Genomic DNA, 24840 nt, shown 5'->3' with positions numbered 1-24840 from the left:
AGTAATGGGCCAGATTTGTTTTCCCCCCCCTGTGGAGAAGTCTGAATAAATGAAGCAAGTAGGATTCATGTGCTCCATGCCCCTCCAGTTCTATTGGAGACGGCTTGGACCACGCGTCCAGCTACAGATTGAGTCCTTATCAAAAGATGGGCACACAGAGTCAGCTCCAACATCCAAAGGGGAAACAGGCTTAGTACCTCAAGCAAATGAAGCCCAGTATTTCCTGTATAAGCTCTGCATTTCCAAAGCCAAACAAAAGCCAAAGGGGGAAGGAGATGAGAAAGATGAGGGGAAAAGAGCTACAGAAGGATTAACAACCTGACGGCCCAGGACGGGTGGACCAGAGCTAAAGGACCTATGGATGTGGGCTGAGGTGACCCAGAAAGACTCAAGCTCCAAGGACAGATGGTCTGCTTCCCTGTCCCTGAGAGAAGAAGACTACTCAAGGGCCCTTCCCACATCAGAAGCAGTGGTGTAGATACTTAGAAAGTTGTCTTTTCTTAGCTATTTTTTCCCCCAAATTGCAAATTGTCTCACCCGCATTACAGATTAATAGCCTAAAAACTTGAGACTGTACATGCTAACTCTTCAGGGATCACTGCTGGGAAACAGCTGCCCCTGGCCAGCAGGTCTGTTAGCTCTTTTGTGAGACTCCAGCTGCCCAACTCAGGGTTCAACCCTGCTCATGAGACTTCCAGTCTGGAACACATTCTGGAAACCTAGGAAGGCTCACAGGAAGTGTGTGAGCTGTCTGATGCTGGGAGCACTATCCATACAGTTACAAAGCTAGAGCTAGGGAGGAACCAGAGAAAGCGGGAGTCCAAGGGTGCCTCTTGGGGTGAGGTACAAGGAAACAATTTAGAAGGAAAGCAGGCGAAGAGTCAAGACTATACAGCCCACACAGGGAGCTCAGTAACTACTGACCAGAAATCTTTGCTGCAGCCTTCCCTCTGCGGGTCACCCATGAGTTTAGGAGATATACATGCCTGGCAGCAACCCAGACAAACTCCCCTCCCCCCTCATTTCCCAGCAGCAGCTAAGGTGTCCACACTCCACCCTCTAGTGTTTGCTTCTATCAGAGAAGAGCCCTGGGCATGTATGATGAAATACTAGGTACCTATGTTTGTTCCAAAACACAAATCACACAGCTACATAGCCTGCAGAGCCTAAAGCAGCGTTCACTGCATATACCTATGGGAAGAGAAAAGTCAGAAACTGAGTGGTGGGTGGATCAGAGAGAAAAATCAATGACATAAAGAAAGATCCAGAGATAGTGGGAAAGAAGAAGGAAAAGAGAAAGAAGAGGGGGGTGGAGAGAGAGAACTAATAGAGATGATGTCTACATGCAGATACTACTGTGCTAATATGAAATGAAGACTGAGAGACCGAGGCTCAGGTCTTCTTTGTGGAGTCAGTGATTTAGGCTTTGTGGGCTGTACAGTCTCTATGGCAAACACTCAGCTCTGTTGCTGTTATATAAAAAAAGCAGCCATAGACCAAAAATAAACAAGCCTGGCTGTGCTCACATACAACATTACTGAAATCTGACTTGCATGTAATTTTCTTAAGTTTGAATAGTATTCTTGTGATTTTTTTTTAAAGCCATTTAAAATGTGTATCATTCTTGGCTAGTAGGGCAGTTTGTCTCCCTAATAAGGGGGGGGGGGAGGCAAGTAGAAACAAGCTGAGACAAGCAGAGATAGACAGGAAGACACAGACAAATCCTCATACACACAGACTCCTCATCCAACAGAGACACATATTATTAGCACACAAAAACAATCAAATTGGCAAACACACCATATTAATATATAAATTTGGGCAAAGGCATGGGCTCTCAAAAACATATTTAGGTGTTGGAAAGATGATGGCTTAGTAGCTAAGCACTTACTGTTTGTGCAGAAGATATGGGTTCAATTTTCAGTGCCCCACATAGCAGTTCACAACTGTCCACAACTACAATTCTAGGAGATCCAATCCCCTCTTCTAACCTCTATGGGTACCAAGAATACATGTAGTGCATAGATATACCATGTGAGCAAAATAATCACACACACAAAATAAACAAATGAATGAATAAATAAATCTAAAAAGAAAAAAAAGGTATTGCTATAGATTCAGATGCCAGAATAGACTGCTATGAGGATGCATGTATGAACCCAAACACAAACTTAAGGACACAAAAACCACAGATGCAAATGGGCATAGGCTCAGACAAAAAACATATCACACAGATGTAACACATATAGCCACGTACTGATACAGACAGACACATAGGCAGTCACTGACAGGCATTTTGAATTTCCTTAGACAGAGAACCACACAAAAGTAAAAAGACAGAACTTAATACTTGGTGCAGACAGACACTAAGATACACAGATACACAAGGACAAATAGTACTCTGACTGGCAAAGCTAGAAGACTAGATCCAAACACAGACAAAGAAAGAACACACCTGGTTATATAAAACTCTGGACGTAATTTATGGCAACAAATCATAAGCATTAAATTTGTTACAATGGCAAATTCCATTATATGTTTTACTATTATTCTGAAACATCAATAAAACCCACAAAATCGCTGCCCTACAAATACACAGATCTATTGCTGGGCATGATGGCGCACACCTTTAATCCCAAGTACTCAGGAGGCAGAGGCAGGTGGATTTCTGAGTTCAAGGCCAGCCTGGTCTACAAAATGAGTTCTAGGACAGCCAGGGCTACACAGAGAAACCCTGTCTCACCACCACCCCCAAAAAAATACACAGATCTATATAGACCACCTATGCAAAAGTCATATATCATCAGACCTATACACCTCACCCCAACAGATAACCCTGAGAGACACTACACAGAGGGCAAGGTGAGAAGACTGAAACTTGAATGAGTGAACTGAAAAGGAAGACAGCTATGTACCCACTCATCCCCAGCACACAGTAAATGCCACAAGCAAAGATGAGGAACACTAAGTAGACAAGGTAATAAACAGAAGTGAGATCAGTTAGCAAAGAAAAACTGAAGTGTAGGCAGAGAGGTGAAGTCTCGCACACGCATCAGCAGTTTGAACATCAACAAAAAGAACAGGATGAAGTGAGGTGAGAAAGTAAGCACAAGGACAAACAAGACACAGCCGTAGAGCAAGAGAAAAGGGGAGATGTCAAGGTAAAGGAAAGGATTAGACAATAGGCCAAAATAACCTACAACATCAGAGACAAGACAGGTGACAAGGGAATGGAAAACTCAAGCTTCAAATGAGGATGAGAGAAGGAAGCTGTAATGGTTAAAAGGAAGCAGACAGTGACTTGGGACTAGGCGTGGAGGGGTGTGTGGTGGTGGTGGTAGGGGTAGGAACACTAAAACGACTGCCACGGTGTGGAAGAGGAGGCAAGCCAACTTACTGCAAGGGCAGATCCAAAGATGTAGGTGGAGGATTCCAGGTGTCTGGGTAGCCAAGCATCCAATCTGACCAGACTTTCACACTGGGGAGCAGCTCCTTCAGGTCTGGGACGAAGGAAGATACCTTGATGTCATCTTGGTCCTCTTGGTCCTCAGGAGAGGACAGCTGAGCTGCAGAGAAAAGGCATGAGAACTGGGCCTATGTGTGCTGAGTGAAGCATAGCATGCTGGGACAGCAGCAAACTCTTAGCAGAGGGAGAGTGAGTTCATAGGAGAGTAGGACTCAAAAGTGAGGCCATGCACCAGTACCTCTGGGGACTCTGAAAGTGGAGCAAAGAGAGAACCAGCAAGCTAGCTTTCTCCTGGAGACAAAGCTTCTGCTTCACCTGGGGTCCAGCAGAAGTCTCCACTCTGGCCTCCAGCTCACAGCACCAAGATGGCATCAGAGTTCTTGCCACAACTACAAAACTTGAACTTAGTCAGAAGGAAACATCAAAAAAACCCAAATTGTGGAACATTCTACAAAATAAAAGGCTTTATTTCAATAATGTCAAGGTTATGATGGACAAAGAGAGATAGGTTGAAGGAGACAAAAGAGATTTAAATGCAGTGTGTGATCCTGAATTAGAGCCTAGGGTTAGAACACTCCACCCTGCAGCCCTGCAGCCCAAATAATATTTGTCAGAGTTGGGCACGATAGCACATGCCTGTGAGTCTAGTATTCAGGAGGCTGAGCCAGGAGAATTCTGAGCTTGAAGTCAGACTGGGCTACAGAATGACTTTAAATGCCTCTTTCTCAACAAAGATCATTATCGGGAAAATAAGTGCAAATTCAATAATATTACTATATCAACACTGATTTTCTGTTTTTGTTTTTTAAATTGATTTTATTTTTAATTATATGTACTTGCGTGTATCTATATGTGGGCATCCACACATGAATGCAGGTGCCCTTGGAAGCCAGAAGGACATTTGGATGCCCTGGAGCTGGAGTTACAGGCAGCTGTGAAGAATGTGAGTTCTGGGACCAAAACTTAGGTTCTCTGCTTTGACAGTAATATGTGCTCTTACCTTAGCCCTGATTCTCTGATCTGGCAACTGTTCTTATTTGTTTATTGTTTCGCTAAGGATATAACCTAGGTCTGTAATGCTAGGCAAGTACTCTACCACTGAATACATCCTTAGCCCCCGGATTCCGGTACTGTTAAGATGTCATCCTTAGTGTGAAGAAATACAAAGTCAAGTATTTAGAGCCAGAGGGCCATCATGCTTTTAGCCTAAGATCAATGGTTCAGAACAAAAACAATAAGCGTACATGTGCATGTTTAAAGACATAGTAAAATATAACTGCCTGGTAGTCTAGAAAAAGCTGGGAGTCTAGATAATGCTTTGCATTATCCATTTAAATTTTATTATTACTGTGTGTGTGTGTGTGTGTGTGTTTCTGTGACCTACCAAGCCATATTGCTGGCCCTATTTTTGTTTTTTGAGGGTATCATGTAGTCCAGTCTAACTTCAAACTCCCTCTCTATATAGCCAGGAGTGACCTGGAATTCTTTTTTTTTTTTTTTTTAAAGCTTTATTTATTTATTATATGTAATTACTCTGTAGCTGTCTTCAGACACTCCAGAAGAGGGCGTCAGATCTTGTTACAGATGGTTATGAGCCACCATATGGTTGCTGGGATTTGAACTCAGGACCTTTGGAAGAGCAGTCGGGTGCTCTTACCCACTGAGCCATCTCACCAGCCCGTGACCTGGAATTCTTAAGATTTCCTGAGTCACTGGGTTTATGGTCATAAGCCACTACACTCAACTGTTTTGCAAATGTGAAATTGTTTCAACATAAATTGTTCCTACCTTTGAATAAAAGGCAACTCTAGAAGCAGGAGGCGTCACAACACTGGTGTAGTGGGACAACAGAGGGGAGAGTCCTGCTGCTTGCCAATACTGATACAGAAACCCAGAGGAAGGTATGATCTTACTGCTACCTTTCTTGGCTACAAGGGTCTGAGGTCGGACTCTAGGGTGAAATATAAAGGACCTGGCATACGACCTCAAGGCAAGGCAGGGCTGACCTGGCATACGACCTCAAGGCGGGGCTGACCTGGCATACGACCTCAAGGCAAGGCGGGGCTGACCTGGCATACGACCTCAAGGCGGGGCTGACCTGGCATACGACCTCAAGGCGGGGCTGACCTGGCATACGACCTCAAGGTGGGGCTAGCAGCACCTGCTTAGCTCAGGGAGCTTGAGATAGCCAGTCCACAGTGGGTATAGCAGCTACCACATACCAAAAAGACAGAAATAAAAAAGCATAAAAACATAAAATGGCTGGGCAGTGGCGGCGCATGCCTTTAATCCCAGCACTCAGGAGGCAGAGGTAGGTGGATTTCTAAGTTTGAGGCCAGCCTGGTCTACAGAGTGAGTTCCAGGACAGTCAGGGCTACACAGAGAAACCCTGTCTCGAAAAATAAAAAAACAAACCAACAGCAACAACAAAAAAGATAAAATTATGAAAACATAAAGAAACTTGTTCAGTCTCTTGCACTGGGGAGATAGGAAAATGAAAGGGAAGACTCATAAGTAGTCTTCAGACCTTTTTATTTGTTTTTATATGTAATGTGTGTAGGTGTTTTTCCTGCATATATGTCTACCCCACTTGCATTCCTGGTTCCCAGAGGGCAGAAGACAGCATCAGATCCCCTGCAATTCGAGTTACTGATGGTTGTTAGCTAACATGTGGGTGTTGAGAATCAAATCTGGATCCCCTGAAAGAACAGCCAGTGTTCTTAACCACTGAGCCATTTCTCCGGCCCCTCTTGAGGTCTCCCCCCCCCCCCCAGGAAAGGTTCCTCTGTATAGCCCTGGCTGTCCTATACATTACACATTAAGAGAGACTCTGTCTATAAATGAATGGATGAATGAATGAAAACAAAGCCAATAAACAAAGATCTCACATAATAGCCTACAGGCAGGATGAAATTCCTAACTACTAAAGTAAAAAGGAAGGAAGAGAGCCATAGAGAAGAAAGAGGGCCTGACAGACCATCAGACTATAGGCATAGATGGTTAACTAACAAAAGGGAGAAGAACATGCTGGAAGGAAAAAGATCAGAGAGCTGAGAGAAGACTGAGTACCAGCAGTCTAAGGTTCATCTGGACAGGGTTGGGCAACTGGAAAACCCAGTGGCCAGGGGTCCTCCTGCTTACCTTTGGCAGAGTCCTTAAGTAGGCACGTGCAGCGCTGGACCAGTAGAGAAAACATAGCCAAGCCCAAGGATGCAGCTTGTTCCTGGATCACAGAACGGCACTCCTCTGAGAAGCAGTCTGCAAAGAAGCAAAGGAGCCGCCATTACATTCTAGGGGCCAAGTGCTACTTTGCTGCCCTATGGAAGGGCTCCCTGACCACAGTGCTCAGCTTTGTTTTCTTTCTCTAAAATGACAGGTGGTGGTAGTAAGCTTTCTTGGAGGAGATTTATATGACTTTATATTACATATATATATAGCACTTGCCAGCATGCCCTGCACACAGAAGAATGCCTGATATCACAAGATCCCCTATGTAAGTCTTTTAAATTTTTAATTTATTATTTTTAATTAAAAATGTACCACTCATTAGATAAAATTTAACACAATTCAATTTTAGGCTTATATATATATATATATATATATATATATATATATATATATATATACACACACACACACATATATGAGATTTAATTTTATATACAATGGTGTGATGGTGTCAGATACCTCAGAACTGGACAGTTATAGACAGTTGTGAATTGCCAAGTGGGGGCTGGGAATTGAACTCAGGTCCTCGGGAAGAGCAACCAGTGCTCTTAACCACTGAGCAGCCTCTCCAACCCCTAGATTCTTCTTGATTCCACACTGTGAGAAATTTCTAGCAAAGAGAGTGTATATAAGAAGGCAACACCACAAAGTCACTTTCTTTTCTAGAATGCTCAAAGTTAGATCATTGGAAAGAGGTGAAATCTTACATAACTCAATTGTATGTTATTTTAAATTTTATTTTTAAAATAATTTTATACATGTACATAATGTAGTTTGAGTATATTCACTCTTTACCCTCTCTTACCCCCTGCCAGTCCTTCTGAACCCCTTGTAGGTCCCAACAAGTCCCCCTCTTATTTTCCTATCTTTTATTTTTAATTTCTTTGCTTTAGAGATTTCTTTGTATTTTATGTGTGCCTCACTTGCATGTGAATGTATAGTCAATGTGCATGGCTAAGGCTTGGGGATGCCAGACAGGTCCTCTGGGAGTTATGGACACTGTGAGCCTCCAAACCCAGACTCCAGCCCCTGTCATTTTTTTAAAACATTATTTATTCTTTGGTAACCATATATGACTGCATTTAGATCATGTGCACCTCCCTACTCCACCCTCTATTTTTCAGTGACTCATCAAGATTAATTAAAGTAGCTAGTGTGAACATGGGTATAGGTTATTATTTAGTGGAGCACAAGCAGCTCATCATAGTATACCACTGATGAAAAATGATTCCTCACCCACCTCTATAAATTCTTATCACATCACTTCCCTAAGCCTCATTACCTCAAAGTGCACAAAATAAGCTGGAGTTACAGAGTCTCTGCTTCAGTTAGCTATTGATAATGTAAAGCTATAGTACCAAAACCTTATTTCACTAGCAGGAACACAGTCAGTAACAGATTTACAACTTATCTTCTTAGATCACTAACTTTGGTTTCAGGCTTAGGCCCTCTATAGTTCTCATCCTAAGACAGCATACATGAGACACAAAAACACATCAACTTATTTTTACTGAATGAATTACCTTTGTCAAAAACAATGCTTATTACATAACGTACTAGATCAGTGTTAAGTCTCCCCCACCCCTCCACCAGGGGTTAAAAAGAATAAATCTGGCTTCTAACACCAGCACCCTGGTTTCTCACTCTTACATCCTGGCTTTAACTTAGCCTAGTTTTAGGTCACTGAGAGCCACTTTGTTGATGGGCAGTTAGTCTTCATAATACTCCCACATCCCTACCTTTACCTACATACTCTCAGTGACCTCTTCACTGCCATTCCATCCAGTTTTCAGGGCAATAACAATATTCCAGAAGCAGCAGTTTGACTTCAGCCTCAGAGGGGAAATGCCCAACACACACAGGGAGATGGGCACAGTGGCCGGCCAAACTCACCAGCTTTGTAGCAACTCATCTGATAATCCCCTCTGTAACACAGGAAACCTCAAGCTCCTGCTGTAAAAGGATAATTACCCACACATTTGATCTCTGTCCCTGCCTGCATTTTGTTTGACTTGCCAGCTTACTAGTTTGCCAAGAACCTAAACAAGTTACTCCAGGAGACACTACACAACCATGGCTATTCCCAAGTCTTCACCACAGGAGCAAGAATGACTGAAGAACACAATGCCTACCCCAAAGCACTTTCAAAGTTCTGGATGTGAGAAGCCAGCTGCTGCTCAGAAGGGCTCAACATATGAATAGCATAAGGGGAGCAATCCTTCAATTGTGGTTTTTTCCATCATCCTTCCAGATGCCCAATGGTCCCAAATGTCACCCTTTACAATAAATATAACTGTGACAGGCAGTAAGGAAGTGGTAACAATCCATGAGATTAGAATAAGTCATCACTCCTAGTCTTATGCTAAGAAAAGCCATTGTTTAAAGAGATAGGAAACAAGAGAGTAGGTGAGATGGCTCAGTGGGTAGGGGAACTTGCCTCTAAGCCTTACAACTTGAGTTACATTCCTGGAACCCACATAGTGGAAAGAGGGAAGTGAGTCTGGAACGTTTTCTCTGGCTTCAACACCTGCATTATAGTATGTGCACCCACAGGGTTGCGTCTGCATGCAAGCACAAGCACAAACACACACACACACACACACACACACACACGCATGCACACACACACCCCAACACACACACACACAAAATAATTTTTTTTAAAAAAGAGACAAAGATAACAAGCATGTAAGCTTCAAGAGGAGAAAGGATATGAGCAGAAAGAGGAAGACCTGTAACTCATCCCAAGGAAAGCAGCAGTGTCTCCCTGCTCCCCAAGCCATAGGCAGCAGCACTGTTAATCTCATTCTATCGCAATGTGGGTTCCTGCAGGCCACTACTTCGTACTTTGTTATGAAGCAACAAGGTCCAGAGTGAAGGAATAAGGCCAGGACAGAGGAGGCTGGGAGTCAGTAGAGACCACATTCTGGTAGCTTGAAGCACTTGATCAAATTAACATCCACTGATCAATCAGACATCTTAGGCAGAAGTTACCTGCAAAGGCTACAGAGATGGAGGAAGCAGTCTTTGTTCCACAAACTGGGTATAAAGTTCATTCTTATTAGCAAGAGAACTGCCAGAGGGTGATGACTTTCTTCAAGCTCATCTTAAGTTTTATAATACACACCTACATTATTTCTCAGAGTTCAAGGTGCGAGCTAGTGCACGACAACAAGAATAAACCGCTTACAAGCAATGGTACCTGTAGCTTCTCAAGAGTCTGGGTTGGGCACTGCTATCAGGTACGGACCCTCTATAAAGACAGGGACCTCTGGTGTACTGGACATCAGTCTGAAGGCAGTCTTGCAACCGTTAACAAAAGGCCTGTGTCCGTAGCTTGGTCAGATGACAAGCATACAGAGCATCTTTGATATGCTAAATTGAGTAGAGAACATAGCTACAAATAAATTGTGGGTTTTGTAACTAAAGGATCTTTTAGTAGGTTGACTAAAATTACCATTTACCCAAGTAACTATGATAACCATGGACCCAATACATTTCAAGTGAAAAAAATGTATTGAGTGTGTAGTATATTCAGGATGTTCTTGGCCTCATACAGGTGTCTATGAGCTAGAAATGTTAAGATACCACTCCCTGAGAGTATTCATTTATGAAAGTAGGCAGGAAAACAACATGTAGACAGTCCAGAGCTCACCTACTTTAGGACTAGATTTAGGAACCTAGGTCTAGTCTAATGAACCCCACCCCCACCCCCCCACTTTCTATCTACCTGAAGCTGTGCTGGCTCAGGCCAGCAAGTGATGAGGGTGGGGAGGAAAAGGCATTGTTTGCCTTGGTATTTGCATGGTTCCTCTGGCTTTGTGTCAGGTAGCAGAGGCTGACATGAGCTGAGGAACTCATTAACATTGTGAAATAGCCTTTCCCCTTCTTTCCAAAAGCAGGCTTTCTTAAGGATTTAGGGGAGGGTTTTGGCTAGGGATGTTAGCCGGAAATATTTCTTACCAAGAAAGTCCGCTGAGGTCTAAAATTGGTTTTGCTCCCTCCTACAAGTGGGCAAGGGACCGTACTTCCAGTGTCCCGTGGCCAAATACCTGCTCTCAGGAGGAAATGTTCTTCTTGCTCCTAGGTAACAGGGAGACACTCTCTCTTTCTCTCTCTCTCTTTTTTTTTTTTTTTTTTTGGAGAACATATTCATGGAAAACATAAACCAACTGTCGTCAAAGTTGTATGAAATCAGGAAATGGGGCGGCCGGGAGAAGGCTGCCATGTGGCCGGATGTTATGTATTTCTAATTAGTGCTATACATCTTTCAACAGCAAGTGTCCTTCTGCTGGAAACACAACACACTGCCCTTGTTATTGTAACTGTCAGAGAAGTGCTTAAACAGATAATCTCCAGGAAAAGTGATAAACACGTCCCCTCTCCCACCAGTGTGTGTGTGCAATGGTGCTGCCAAAGCAAAGCTGTGCCTGATGGCTCCAGGATGGCAAAGCATCCTCCTGCAGGAAATGGGAGTGAGGCAGGAGAGGTGGGGAAGGAATAGGAGGGGAGCAGAATAGAGGCAGGCCCACCTGCTTGGACCTATGAGCCCAGCCAAGAGACAGTGACTCAGAATCACTGGTTTTGATTAACTCCTGGGATAAGGTACCAAGTCTTTGTAAGGGAGAGATTTGGAGAAAACCCTAGTAGTTGGATGGGATTTGGCTGGTCACAGAAAAAAGCCTGCCAACAGTGAAACCAGCAGAATTCTTGGTACACATAGCCAGTTCCTGGCAAGTGGATGGGAACAGTAATGAAAGACTGGCTCAGGGTGGGTGATATGTAAGTGCTACTCTGAAAGCAGTGGGAAGGCTTCAGAGGACACTGGATCTATCACAGACAAGCAACTATCTCATTGGTTATATTACTAATAATAACTAAAGAAAAATTCAGTCGACCACTTCTTCACTGATTCCCCACCCTCATCTACTCTCAGAGAAAATGAAAGGCTAGCCACCTCCAAACCAGCACCACCTGGAGGTAATTTGTTGGCTCTTTTGTATTTTTCAGACATCAGGCTGTTTCTCTCATGAGTCAGTCACCAGTTAGATGCAGGGCTGGCATAGTTCCTGTGCAGCCCACCCAAATCTCCCTGTCTACAGGAAGTGGGCAGAGAGAGTGTCTTTCTGCTGTTGCTTGAGCCACAGAGTTCCTTGTGACAGTGACTGGCTAAAGAGGAGGTAGAAGGAGGCAGTAAGATCTCAGATCAAAGGCAAAGATGTTCTTGCCCTTAGACATTTGATTCCCTTAAGCGTGGAATCAATGAGTCAGAAGAATGGAACACTGATAGACCCAAACTACATACAACGCACAATGGCGGAAGAGTTCGATTAACACAGTCTAAGGCAAGCTGTGACACATTCCATAAACAGGGTACAGTCAAGAGGTCAGACAGAGGGACATAGAAAATTTCCTTCTGATGAGCCTTCATCGAAACACCTGATGCTTCAGTTGAGTCTTAAGACTGTAACACTGACACAAGCAGTGTCTTCTTCATCTTCATTTTTTGTAAAAGTTCTTTTCAAAGTAGTAGATATAGGGAAAGAGCATTTAAAATTCCTACCAAAATGACCTCTCCCATTATTTGAAAAAAATACTTATCTAGGTGTGCAATTGGAGGAAACAGAAATTTCAATAGAATTCTGCCCACAGGAAGGTGATAATCTAACGAGGAAGACAACTCATAGGGAAGCAGGAAAATAGACACTTTTTGTCTCTGAAAAGAAATGAAAATATTTTCATCTACTATCTATCAAAGATTTTATATGAAAGAGACCATTTCGGGGGCTGGTGAGATGGCTCAGTGGGTAAGAGCACCCGACTGCTCTTCTGAAGGTCCAGAGTTCAAATCCCAGCAACCACATGGTGGCTCATAACCATCCGTAACAAGATCTGACACCCTCTTCTGGAGTGTCTGAAGACAGCTACAGTGTACTTACATATAATAAATAAATAAATCTTTAAAAAAAAAAAAAAAAGAAAGAAAGAGACCATTTCTAGGTTGAGCTGTAAGATATGAGCACTGAATGAAATGGATGGCACAGGAGGGACTGTGTACATTACCCCGGGGATGCATGCTAGAGTGCACAAAACACTCAATGAAGTCTACCTATAGCATAACTTCATTGTTATGTTCTTCTCATAACATAAGAGCCAAAAACTACAGAGCCTACAATGCTGAAAGAAACTTGACCTCAACAGACAGAAAGAGAGCACTCACTTAAGATTCATGAATGAAGCTCTGTTGGACGTTTTGTGAAGATTGATCTGGTTAAGGGTTGATGGTGTAATGGCTCAGTAGAGGACTACTTGCCAAGTGTGAGGCCCTGGATTCAATCGCAGACACGGTCATACTCACACAATTAACCTAGTAAAACCACAATAGGTTAGGGCAGCTAGAAAAGGGTAATGGAGTAGGGACAGTTAGAAAAGCTAACAGAGCACAAATGCGTCTGAATGAAGAGGAAGTACGTAAGTATGTGGACAGAGCACAGGAGAACATGATCATAATGCCAGCATCTGGGGGCTACAAGCAATGGGATCAGCACCTTCAGGTACATGAGCCAACCCGGACTCGAAGGCTCCAAGAGACACTGTCTCTAAAAACACCAATAAAGAGACTTTGTATAAAGACCATTTCATAACCCAAATGAGTGACACATGCAAGTGTGAGAAGTCCGCTAGAAGGAGGGTGGGAGAAAGTGAAAACAAAATGACATGGGGAGGGCCAGAAAGAGGTGACTACTGGGACAGGGAACTGTCTTCTAGTTCCAGAAGTCTGGAAAACTCAAGAAAGATAACCCCCATCAAAGGAGATGCAGGAGAGGGGCAGAGACCCAGGACTGCAGAACACCTGGAGATAGGGAAGTAGTGTGTCTCAAAAAGTCCCCAGCTACCACCTCCCTGCCAAACACACATACTTGGCTTTGAGCCAAATCCTGTCTTCCCAGAACAAAGACACTTCAGGGGGTCAGAAATACTTGGGGAAGAGTTGCTGGAGTAGGCCTGGGAAGTCTGAACTGGCTATCCCTGTGGAAGCTATTAGATATTCAGCACTTCATTTGTTTCCAATTCTTGGAGGAGTACAGCTCTAGGCTGTGGGGTGAGAGGTTCCTCTCTGACGTAATCAGGAAGCAGCTGCAAAATTAAGGAATCCCTCATGACATCATAAAAAGGGTCGATGGTTTACTGGGGAAAGTATAAAAATTAATTACATATCCCCACATGACTCTTTTCTCCTAAGTCTCTGTATAGCCCCCTTTACCCTCACACATTCTCTATCAACAACACCCAGAAGCTGCTCAATGCACATAAGACAAAGGGCAGAAAAACGTGGAAGACAATGTTCTCTGATGCACACTAACAGACAATACCTTACCCTAGTATTTTATGTATGTGGCATGTTACACCAATGAGATTGATTATAAGCTCCTTGAGGATAAAATAACATTAAATTATTACACCCTTGACAATCAGAACCATGAGGAAGCTCAAGAACTGTACTGCTCATCTCAAGTAGATACATGCCTGTCTCACCTGTGGGCTTAACTATGCACAGTAGGACTCTACCACAGCTACGTGTGATGTGTATGCACAACACATAAGGTCTGTGTCATAACACCTAAGACATAGTGAGATATAAGGTAGGTGCACAGCATTTAAATATATTATCTCAAAACATTACTGAGTATTTTATGGGAGGTATCACTCCTATACTGACATCTAAAGAAATGGGTTCAAATGACATGTCCACAGACACAATGCTAGTGACACCAGAACTGGGACTTCAAACCAAGTTTGTCTTGTTGCCCACAAGCTTCCATATCTGAATTTCTTTTCTCTTTTCCCTTCGGATTTTTAAGTCAGGGTTTCTCTGGGTACTCCTGGCTGTCCTCAAATTCAAAGATCTGCCTGCCTCTGCCTCCTGAATGCCGAGATTAAAGTCAGTGTCACCAACATCTAGCTCCATATCTGGTTTTTAAAGGCCTGATTCTAACTCCCCATTTCAGCTGTGTTTCTCTCCTTACCTTGTTCACAAAAACCTCAGACCACTCCAAATGCAGTTCTATATAAAAGCCCTAAGATGTGGAAATTTAAAGACAATGCCATTTATAATAAAATAAAATGTAACTCCAATGAAATGTGTACAGTCTTTATGCCAAAAGCCACAAAGTGCTGATGAGAAGCAATCACAGATGATCTCCATATCAGGAGAGATTTATGTCATGTTCATGGATGGAAGGCATGATGCAGGGTTTTCAATTCTTCTGTAACCTGTACCTTTAATACAACTGTGGTTTAAAAAACAAACAAACAAACAAAAACCCCAAACCCAAAACCAAACAAACAAAAATCCCTCATGCTTTTTATCCCAGCACTCAAGAGGCAGAGGCAAGCAGATCTGTTTGAGTTCAAAGCTAGTCTAGCCTAGCAAGTTCCAAGCCAGACAGGGATATACACTGAGATCCTGTCACCCTACCCCTACCACCCCCACAAAAACAAAACAAACCAAAACACAACCTCAACAAAAACAAACCTTATGAAACATTTCTGTAATCAAAGATAAGCAGAGAAACTTATTCTAATCATTATATGGAAAGAAAAAAGGCCCAAAAGGGCAAAAAAAAAAAAAAAAAAGTTTCACAGAAAAGCAAATCAAAAAGGAAGAGGAGTGATGGCTGGTGCCAGCTCAAAGGAAAGATAGTTTTTCTTTCTACTCCTGCTTTTCCTCCTCTATCTTTAAAAAAAAATATTTCTTTTTTCCTTTAGAAATTATTTTTTAAGATTTGTTTAGGGGGGCTGGAGAGATGGCTCAGTGGTTAAGAGCACTGACTGTTCTTATGAAGGTCCTGAGTTCAAATCCCAGCAACCACATGGTGGCTTACAACCATCTGTAATGACATCTGATGCCCTCTAATGGTGTGTCTGAAGAGAGCTACAGAGTTTTGGTTTTGTTTGGTTTGTTTTCGCATGCATGTATGTCTGCGCACTGTGTCCCTGCCTAGTGCCTAAGGAAGCTAGAAGAATCTCTACTCTAGAAGAACAGTCAGTGCTCTTTTTTTTTTTTTAAATGTAGATTTTTTTTTTTAAAGATTTATTTATTTATTATATGTAAGTACACTGTAGCTGTCCTCAGACACTCCAGAAGAGGGTGTCAGATCTCGTTACGGATGGTTGTGAGCCACCATGTGGTTGCTGGGATTTGAACTCTGCACCTTTGGAAGAGCAGTCGGGTGCTCTTACCCACTGAGCCATCTCACCAGCCCCAGTAAGTGCTCTTAAGCATGGAACCATTCTTCAGCTTGTCTTTTTTTCCTCCTCCTCTTCCTCTTGCTCCTTCTCTTCTTCCTCCTCCTCCTCTTTTTTTTTTTTTTTTTTTTTTTTTAAATTAAGGTCACAGGTCCTATTGCCTCTCTGCCTCCTAAGTGCTGAGATTAAAGGTGCAGGCCACTATGACTGGTAGAAAGTCTTTCAAGAAATGGTGTTGATGCAATTAAATATTCATATATATTACTCCTCCCAAAGAGGCTTAATATAATTTTATATGTTACATAAAAATACCTCAAGACTTCCATGGACTAAGTGAAAAGTCCTAAAACCTAGCCTCTGCCACTTGAGTGCTGGGATTAAAGGCAGATTTCTAAGACTTTAAAATTAAAGTCCCAATCCAGAAGAGGAATAGCTGATAGACTTGGCATATAAAAATAAAAACCTTGCGAGACATGGTAGCATATGCCTTTAATCCTAGCACTTGGAAGGTGGAAGCATATGGGTCTCTGAGTTCCAGGACAGCCTGGGCTACACAGAGAAACCTTGTCTCAAAAAATGATGACTAACTAACTAACTAGGTTAAGAACACTTGCTGCTTTTGCAGGGACCCATGTTTGGTTTACAGCATCAATGTGGTGGTTCACAAGTTTGTAACTCAGTTTCAGGGGATGTGACAACCTCCTCTGGATTCTTTGGGCACCAGGCACATACATACTACATAGACAAATACACAAACATGCAGGTGAAACATTAATATACATAAAAATAAATGAAGAGGAGGAGGAGGAGGAGGAAGAGGAAGAAGAGGAGAAGGAGGAGGAGGAAGAAGATGATGACTACCACTATGGTGCTGGAGGGATGGCTCAGTGATTAGCAGCACTTCCTGAATTTCCAGAGGGCCCTGGCTCAGCTTCTAGCACCCACATGGCAGGTTACCATTGTTTGTGACTCCAATTCCAGGGATTCTGATGCCCTCTTCTCCACAAGATTCTGCATGTATGTGAGGCACATAAGCTTATGTAATCACACACATACATATAAAACTAAAAGGTACATAAATAATTTAAGAGGTCAAAACCTTTTGCTCTACAAAAAAAAAAAACAAAACCCTATGAAGAAAATGAAATGGCAAGTTATAGAGAAAGATTAGAAATTTACCAGCTATATCATCTATCAAACACCTACCACTAAACTAGGAAGTACCTGGACTATATAAAGAACTTACAAAACATATCAAGAAAACAAACATTTATAAAATGAACAAATTACATGAGTAGGCATTTCACATTGCCTACTAAGTGGAAAATAAGCACATGAAAACATGTTAAATATTAGACATTAGGGAAATGAAAATGAAAACAATGAGATTAGTATATCTATCCAAATAGTTGAAATAATAAAGAGAATAATCACACCAAACTGTTAAATGCTGAGAATATGTTATGGATAAGAATGTAAAAGAAATCATGCTACTATTTTAGAAAATGGTTGGGCAGCTTCTTCTAAAATAGTCCTTACGATATAATATCTAGCAATTCAACTCCTGATAAATCTAGAGAAATGAAAACTTGTATACAAATATTTATAACACTTTTTATTCATAACAGCCTAACTGGAAATGACCCAAATGTTCCTGTACAGGTGAAGAGTTCAAGAAACTGTGTAACATTCATGACCCAAAACACGCTTAGCAATAAAAAGAAATAAGCAACTGATAAATGCAGTATGATGTACACACCTTCAGAAAATCAAGCTGAGAGATAGCTCCAACTTTAAAAGGTAACATGCTAGAACTGAGTGTGAGGTGGTACATGCCTGTAATCCCAGCACTTGGTGAAGGCAGGAAGAGGAAAAGTTCAATGTTATCCTCAGACACATAGCATGCTCAAGGCCAGCCTATGCTACATAAGGCCTTGCCTTAAAGAAAAAAAAAAAAGATGGCTATAAATTATGTAATTCAATTTATATACTATTAAATAATGTAATTATTGGGGTGAAAAACAGATTTATGGCTGCAAGGAGTTAATACTCAGGAGCAGAAGAAAGAGAAAAATTCTAAACCGAAACAATGAAGGAGCCTTATAATTATAGAACAGTTTTTCACATCAATTTTGGAGTAATTCATGAAACTACAATTGTGATAAGAAACCACACAAAACTATCCACACATATACTCATGAGCCTGTATGTACATACACACACACAAGCAAGATAAAAGCTGCAGACTGTGCTATGATCTGATATATACTCAAGTTACTCAGGACACACTCGGACAAGGGGTCATCAGTACACAGGGTCTCTTGGTAGGTTTTCTTTTTGTTGTTCTTGTTCTGTTTATTTTATTGTCTGCAGCTTGGCTAGCCTTAAACTCACCAAAATTCACCTGTCTCTGTCTCCTAAAAACTGGAATTCAAGATGTGGACAATTCTATTTAGGTTTTGTATTTTTCCTCTTGTTTTTAAAATTTTATGTATATGGGTATGCTGCTTCAATGTCTGTAAACCACCAAAATGCATAACCCATAGAGGCTAGAAGAGGGAGGAAGAGCCCCTGGGACTGGGCGTGGACATTGGGAATTAAATCATGGTCCTCTTGTAAGAATAGCTAATGATCTTAACTGCTGAGCCATCTCTCCATCCCTTGATTTGTGTTTTAGATGCATGCTCTTGCTGTGTAGCCCTGAGTAGCTTCCAGTTCACAGGTGCTGCTTATCTCTCTTATCTCTCAGTGCTGGGATTAAAGGTGTACAATAGACTACTACAACTATGCCCAGTTTTTTGTACATTTTAAAATAACTTCCTATGACTCTATGATTATTTCCAACTAAAAAGTTTAAAATAAGAAAACAAAAAAAGGCAAACAACCCCGTAAAAGATTTTGTTACAAGATGTCAAAAACTAATTTTAGAAATATAAAAAGGTAATCTCCAGATTTGGAGGGCAGCATCTCAATGAGCAGTGATTGGTAACCCTGTCTACATGCTGCCTGGTTATCACTGTTGTGGGGTTCGGCCTGACATGAAGGCGATGTGCAGGTATCCTATCCTTACATGGCCCAAGCAAGACAATGTCAGCTGCAACAGAAAAAAATAAGATAAAGGAAGGTTCACTGAAGACAGACCCTACACCTGATGGGCAGGGACTAAAACAAGACAGCTCCTTCAGCAAGATTATATGACTCATCAGATCAGTACAATGCACAGACAGCAGTGAGAGGAGAAGCTAGTGAGGAAGGGAAGAAAGATGACAAGGACAGCCGGTAGGATACGCTAAGTGGACTGTGCAACCATGCCTCGACTCTCAGAAAACAAGCAAAAGGGCAAATCTCAAGCCAATGGTATGTGTATTTTTCAAGAAAAGGCAGTCTGGAGTCTTAGCAATGTTTTCTTCATAAATAAAAATTGCTTGTACATTTTTGTTTTTTTTTCAAAGATTTATTTATTTATTATATGTAAGTACACTGTAACTGTCTTCAGACACTCCAGAAGAGGGAGTCAGATCTCATTACGGATGGTTATGAGCCACCATGTGGTTGCTGGGATTTGAACTCAGGACCTTCAGAAGAGCAGTCGGGTGCTCTTACCCACGGAGCCATCTCACCAGCCCCTGCTTGTACATTTTTATTGCATCTTTGTATCATTACTCAGGCACATACTGAGATACATTTTTAAAAAATTGGTAGCTCAGCTGCAATCCTTTAAGAATAGCACTTGGCACTAGATCTGTAACATTAAACTTAAAGACAAACAAAAAACTAAGCGTGTTTTCATCAAAAGATAAAATGCTTGTTTTCAAAGGACAAAAATGAAAAGACAAAGAAAAATGTTCTCACTAGAAGCTGAGCTTTAATCCCAGCACTCAAGGGGCAGAGGCAGGCAGAACTCTGTGACTTACAGCCGAGACTGGTGGGCTACACAGTGAGTTCCAGGCCAGCCATAGCTACATATCAATATACTGTCCCAAAAATTTTGTATAAAAATGTTGAGACTATATACATGTAAATATACGCATATGTATATAAATTATATATATATATATATATATATATATATATATATATATATATATACAGATAGATAGATAGATAGATAGACAGACAGACAGACAGATAGATTGTATATGTGCATATGTTTCCTAGTGCATATATACGGAACCTCAATCAGTGTCAGATGTCTTTTCTCTATTGCTCTACACCTAATTTTCTAAGACAAAGTCACTCACTGAACCTGGAGCTTGCAATGTGCCAACACTTGCTAGCCAGTCATCCCTCTGGGAGGGCTAGGCCTGTTTCTGCTCTTTAGCAGCAGTTATGGATATATACCACTACGTTTGACTTTTACAAGGGTTCCAAGAGCTGGAACTCAGATCCTCATCCATACCTATCAAGCATTTTACCCACTAAGTTATTTTTCCAGATCCTAAAATTCTTTTAGCTTAAATAATAAATGGAAATTTGAGCAAATAAATACGATTGCCAAATAAATAGATGAAAATGCTCTCATTTTTTTTTTAACAAGGAAAATGTAAAACAAAGCATAAAATACAACTGTACAACCATCTGGATGGCTATAATATATAAAAGATGGACGAGTGCTGGTCAGTATGTCCAACAACTGAAATTCTTAGAAGTTTTTTTTTTTTTCCTTTCAAAACAGGGTTTCTTTGTGTAGCCCCAGCTGTCCTGGAATTCCCTTTGTAGAGCAGGCTGGCCTAGAACTCAGAGATCCACCTGCTTCTGCCTCCCAAGTGCTGGGATTAAAGGTCTGTGCTACCATTCAGTGAAATTCTCAGTTTTAACAGGAAGCCAATGGCCAACATCAAATTAAATGGAGAGAAACAATGCAATTCAATTAAAATCAGGGTCAAGACAAGGCTGTCTACTCTTTCCATATCTCATGAATAAATTACATAAAATTCTAGCTGGAGCAATAAGACAACTAAAGGAGACCAAGGGGATACAAACTGGAAAAAAGAAGAATTCAGATAATATAAGTGACCTCAAACGTCTACCAGAAAACCCATACAGCTGATAAACACCTTCAGCAATGTGGCTGGATACAAAATTAACTCAAAGAAATCAGTAGGCCTCCTTTATACAAAACATAAATGGACTGAGAGAGAAATCAGGGAAATAACACACTTCACAATAGCCACAAATAATATAAAATACCTTGGTGTAACTCTAACCAAGCAAGTGAAAGACCTGTATGACAAGAACTTGAAGTCTCTGAAGAAAGAAACTGAAGAATATGTCAGAAGACAGAAAGATCTCCCATGCTCATGGACTGGTAAGATTGACATGGTAAATAAAAATGGTCACTTACTAAAAGCAATCTATAGATTCAATGCAATTCCCATCAAAATTCCAAGGTCATGCTTTATAGACTGTTATGGTTTGTATATGTTCAGCCCAGGGGTGTGGCCCTGTTGGAGTAGGTATGTCACTGTGGGTTTGTGATATAAGATCCTCGTCCTAGCTGCCTGGAAGCCAGTATTCTACTAGCAGCCTTCAGATGAGGATGTAGAACTCTCAGTTCCTCCTGTACCATACCTGCCTAGATGCTGCCATTCTCCTGCCTTGATGATTATGAACTGAATCTCTGAACCTATAAGCCAGCCCCAATTAAATATTATCCTTATAAGAGTTGCCTTGGTCATGGTGTCTGTTCACAGCAGTAAAACCCTAACTAAAACACAGACATTAGAAGAACAATTCTCAACTTCATATGGAAAAATTAAAAAAAAAAAAAACATGATAGCTAGAAGAATCCTGTATAATAAAAGAATCTCTGGAGATATCACCATTCCTGACTTTAAGCTGTACTATAGAGCAATAGTAATAAAAACTGCATGGTATTTGTATAGAAATTGATGGGTGGATCAATAAAATCAAATTGAAGACCCAGAAAGAATCCCACACACCTACAGACATTTGACTTTTTGACAAAGAAACCAAAACCATACAATGGAAAAAAGAAAGCATCTTCAACAAATGATGCTGGTTTACCTGGATATCTGCATATAGAGGAATGCAAATAGATCCTGCACAGAACTCAAGTCCAAATCGATCAAAGACCTCAACATAAAACCAGATATACTAAATCCAGTAATGTAAGAGAAAGTGGGGAACAGCCTTCAATGTATTGGTTCAGGAGACAACTTCCTGAACTGAACACCAAAAGCTCAGGCACTGAGATCAACAATTAATAAATGACAAGTTGAGGCTAGAGAGATGTCTCAGTGAGTAAGAGCACTGACTGCTCTTCTGAAGGTCCTGAGTTCAAATCCCAGCAACCACATGGTGGGTGGCTCACAACCACCCATAATGAGGTCTAATGCCCTCTTTTGGTGAGTCTGAAGACAGCTACAGTGTACTTACATATAATAATAAATAAATCTTTGGGCCAGAATGAGCAGGGACTGAATGAGCAGAGTTGACCGGAGCGAGCAGAGGTCCTAAAATTTCAATTCCCAACAACTACATGAAGGCTCACCACCATATGTACAGCTACAGTGTACTCATATACATAAAATAAAATAAATAAATCTTAAAAAAAAAACAAAAACAAAAACAAAAAACCTTTAAAAGAGCACTGACTGCTCTTCCAGATGTCCTGAGTTCAATTCCCAGCAACCACGTGAGAGGTTCACAACCATCTGTAATGGGATCCAATGCCCTCTTCTGGTGTGTCTGAGAGAGCAACAGTATACTCACATACATAACATAAATTTTAGACAAGTAGATAGGAAACCAAAAACTTCTGTAAGGCAAAGGACACCATCAAAATGACAAAATGGCAGCCTACAGAATGGGAAAAATATCTTCACCAATCCTACATCCAACAGAGGGCCAATATCCAAAATATATAAAGCACTCAAGGGCTGGTGAGATGGCTCAGTGGGTAAGAGCACCCGACTGTTCTTCCGAAGGTCCGGAGTTCAAATCCCAGCAACCACATGGTGGCTCATAACCATCCGTAACAAGATCTGACTCCCTCTTCTGGAGTGTCTGAAGACAGCTACAGTGTACTTACATATAGTAAATAAATAAATCTTTAAAAAAAGAACTCAAGAAGTTAGACATCAACAAACCAAATAACCCAATTTAAAAATGGGGTACACAGTGACGGGCCCAATGTGGGATCCAGCTCAAGGGGAGGTCCCAAAGACTGACACTAATTACTGAGGCTATGGAGCACTTACAGAAAGGGATCTATCATGACTGCCTTCCAAAAGACCCAACAAGCAGCTGAAAGAATGAGATGCAGTTATTTGTACTCAACCAATGGTCAGAAGTAGCTGACCACTGTAGCTGACCACTGTTGTTGAATTAGGGAAGACTGAAAGAAGTTGAGGAAGAGGGTGATCTTGTAAGAGGACCAGCAGTCTCAATTAATCTGGACCCCCAAGATCTCTCAAACACTGGACCACCAAACAGGCAGCATACACTAGCTGATATAAGGCCCTCAGCACACATAGAGGACTGCCAGTTCTGTGTTCATTCAGAGATGAAGCAACTAACCCTCAAGAGACTGGAGGCCCCAGGGAGTTTAGAGATCAGGTGGGGTGTGGGGTGGGGGCATCCACGTGGAGATGGAGTGAGATGGGGAGGAGGTATGGGATGTGGAGCAGTCAGATGGTGAATGGGGAGGAGTGGCGAATGGAATATGGAGTGTAAAAAACGAATTACAAATAAAATTAAATTTTAAAAAATGGGGTACAGAGGGCTGAAGATAGCTCAGTGGTTAAGAGCACTAACTGCTCTTCCAGAGGTCCTGAGTTCAAGTCCCAGCAACCACATGGTGGCTCACAATCATCTGTAATGGGGTCTGATGCCCTCTTCTGGTGTGTCTGAAGATAGCTACAGTGTACTCACATAAATAAAACTTTAAGCAAGGGTGGGGGGATTACAAAGTTAAAAAGAGAATTTACAACAGAGGAATCTCTAATGCTAAGAAACAAATGTTCAACATCTTTAGTCATCAGGGAAATGCAAATCAAAATGACTCTGAGATTCCACCTTACAACCATCAGAATGGCTAAGATCAGAAACTCAAGTGACAGCACATACTGTAAGAATGTGGAACAAGGGGAACACTCCTCCATTGCTGAGGGGAGCACAAACTTGTACAACCACTCTGAAATCAATTTGTTTGTTTCTCAGAAAATTGGGAATAGTTTTACCTCAAAAACTCGCTATACCACTCCTGGGCATATACCCAAAAGAAGCTCCATCATACCACAAGGACACGTGCTCTACTATGCTCATAGCAGCTTTATTCTTAATAGCCAGAAATTAAAAACAACCTAGATGTCCCTCATTCAAAGAATGGATAAAGAAAATGTGGTTCATTTACACAATTGAGTATACTATTCAGCTATTAAAAACAGGACAGCATGAAATTTGCAGGCAAATGGATGAAACTAAAAACTATCATCTTGAATGAGGTGACCCAGACCCAAAAGGACAAGCATGGTATGTACTTCCTTATAAATGGATATTAGCCATAAAGTACAGGATACCCATGCTACAGTCCACAGACCCAAAGAATCTAAATAACAAGGAGGGCCCAAGGGAGGATGCTTGAATCTCACACAGAAGGGAAAATAAAATAGTCATCAGAGGTGGTTGAAGGGAGGGAACTGTGTGGGAGAGGGAAGGTGAGAGGGGAGGAGGGAGATCAAGTGTAGGGAGAGGGGGGAGGGAGGGAGGGGGGGAGAGAGAGAGAGAGAGAGAATATGAGCTTTGACTTCTGGAAATCTTCCAGAGTTTGAGGCAGAGGGAAAACACTGAATGGCAGGCAAAGCTCACTACATTTCACTCTTGCTGCCTTAACTTTATCAGAGTCAGCGCATAGGTTTCCTATCCTATGCATT

The 24840-nt window shown here is 41.5% G+C and overlaps 1 protein-coding gene across 3 annotated transcripts in view; it reads right to left on the bottom strand.

The window, feature by feature from the left end:
* Smg6 (SMG6 nonsense mediated mRNA decay factor) overlaps nucleotides 1-24840 on the bottom strand; it is a 242328-nt gene that overhangs the window by 118823 nt on the left and 98665 nt on the right. For all 3 annotated transcript variants that reach the window (XM_021212036.2, XM_029545906.1, XM_029545907.1), the window contains exons 11-12: nucleotides 6608-6724; nucleotides 3398-3566 (exon numbers count right to left, since the gene is read on the bottom strand). In XM_021212036.2, coding sequence (XP_021067695.1) covers nucleotides 3398-3566; nucleotides 6608-6724 — 286 coding nt within the window. The remainder of the gene's footprint in view (nucleotides 1-3397; nucleotides 3567-6607; nucleotides 6725-24840) is intronic.

This window comes from Mus pahari, chromosome 14 (assembly GCF_900095145.1).
Source record: "Mus pahari chromosome 14, PAHARI_EIJ_v1.1, whole genome shotgun sequence".
Classification (NCBI taxonomy): Eukaryota; Metazoa; Chordata; class Mammalia; order Rodentia; family Muridae; genus Mus; species Mus pahari.
The sequence above is the reverse complement of the archived record's forward strand: the minus strand, read 5'-3'. Positions and strand labels throughout refer to the sequence as shown.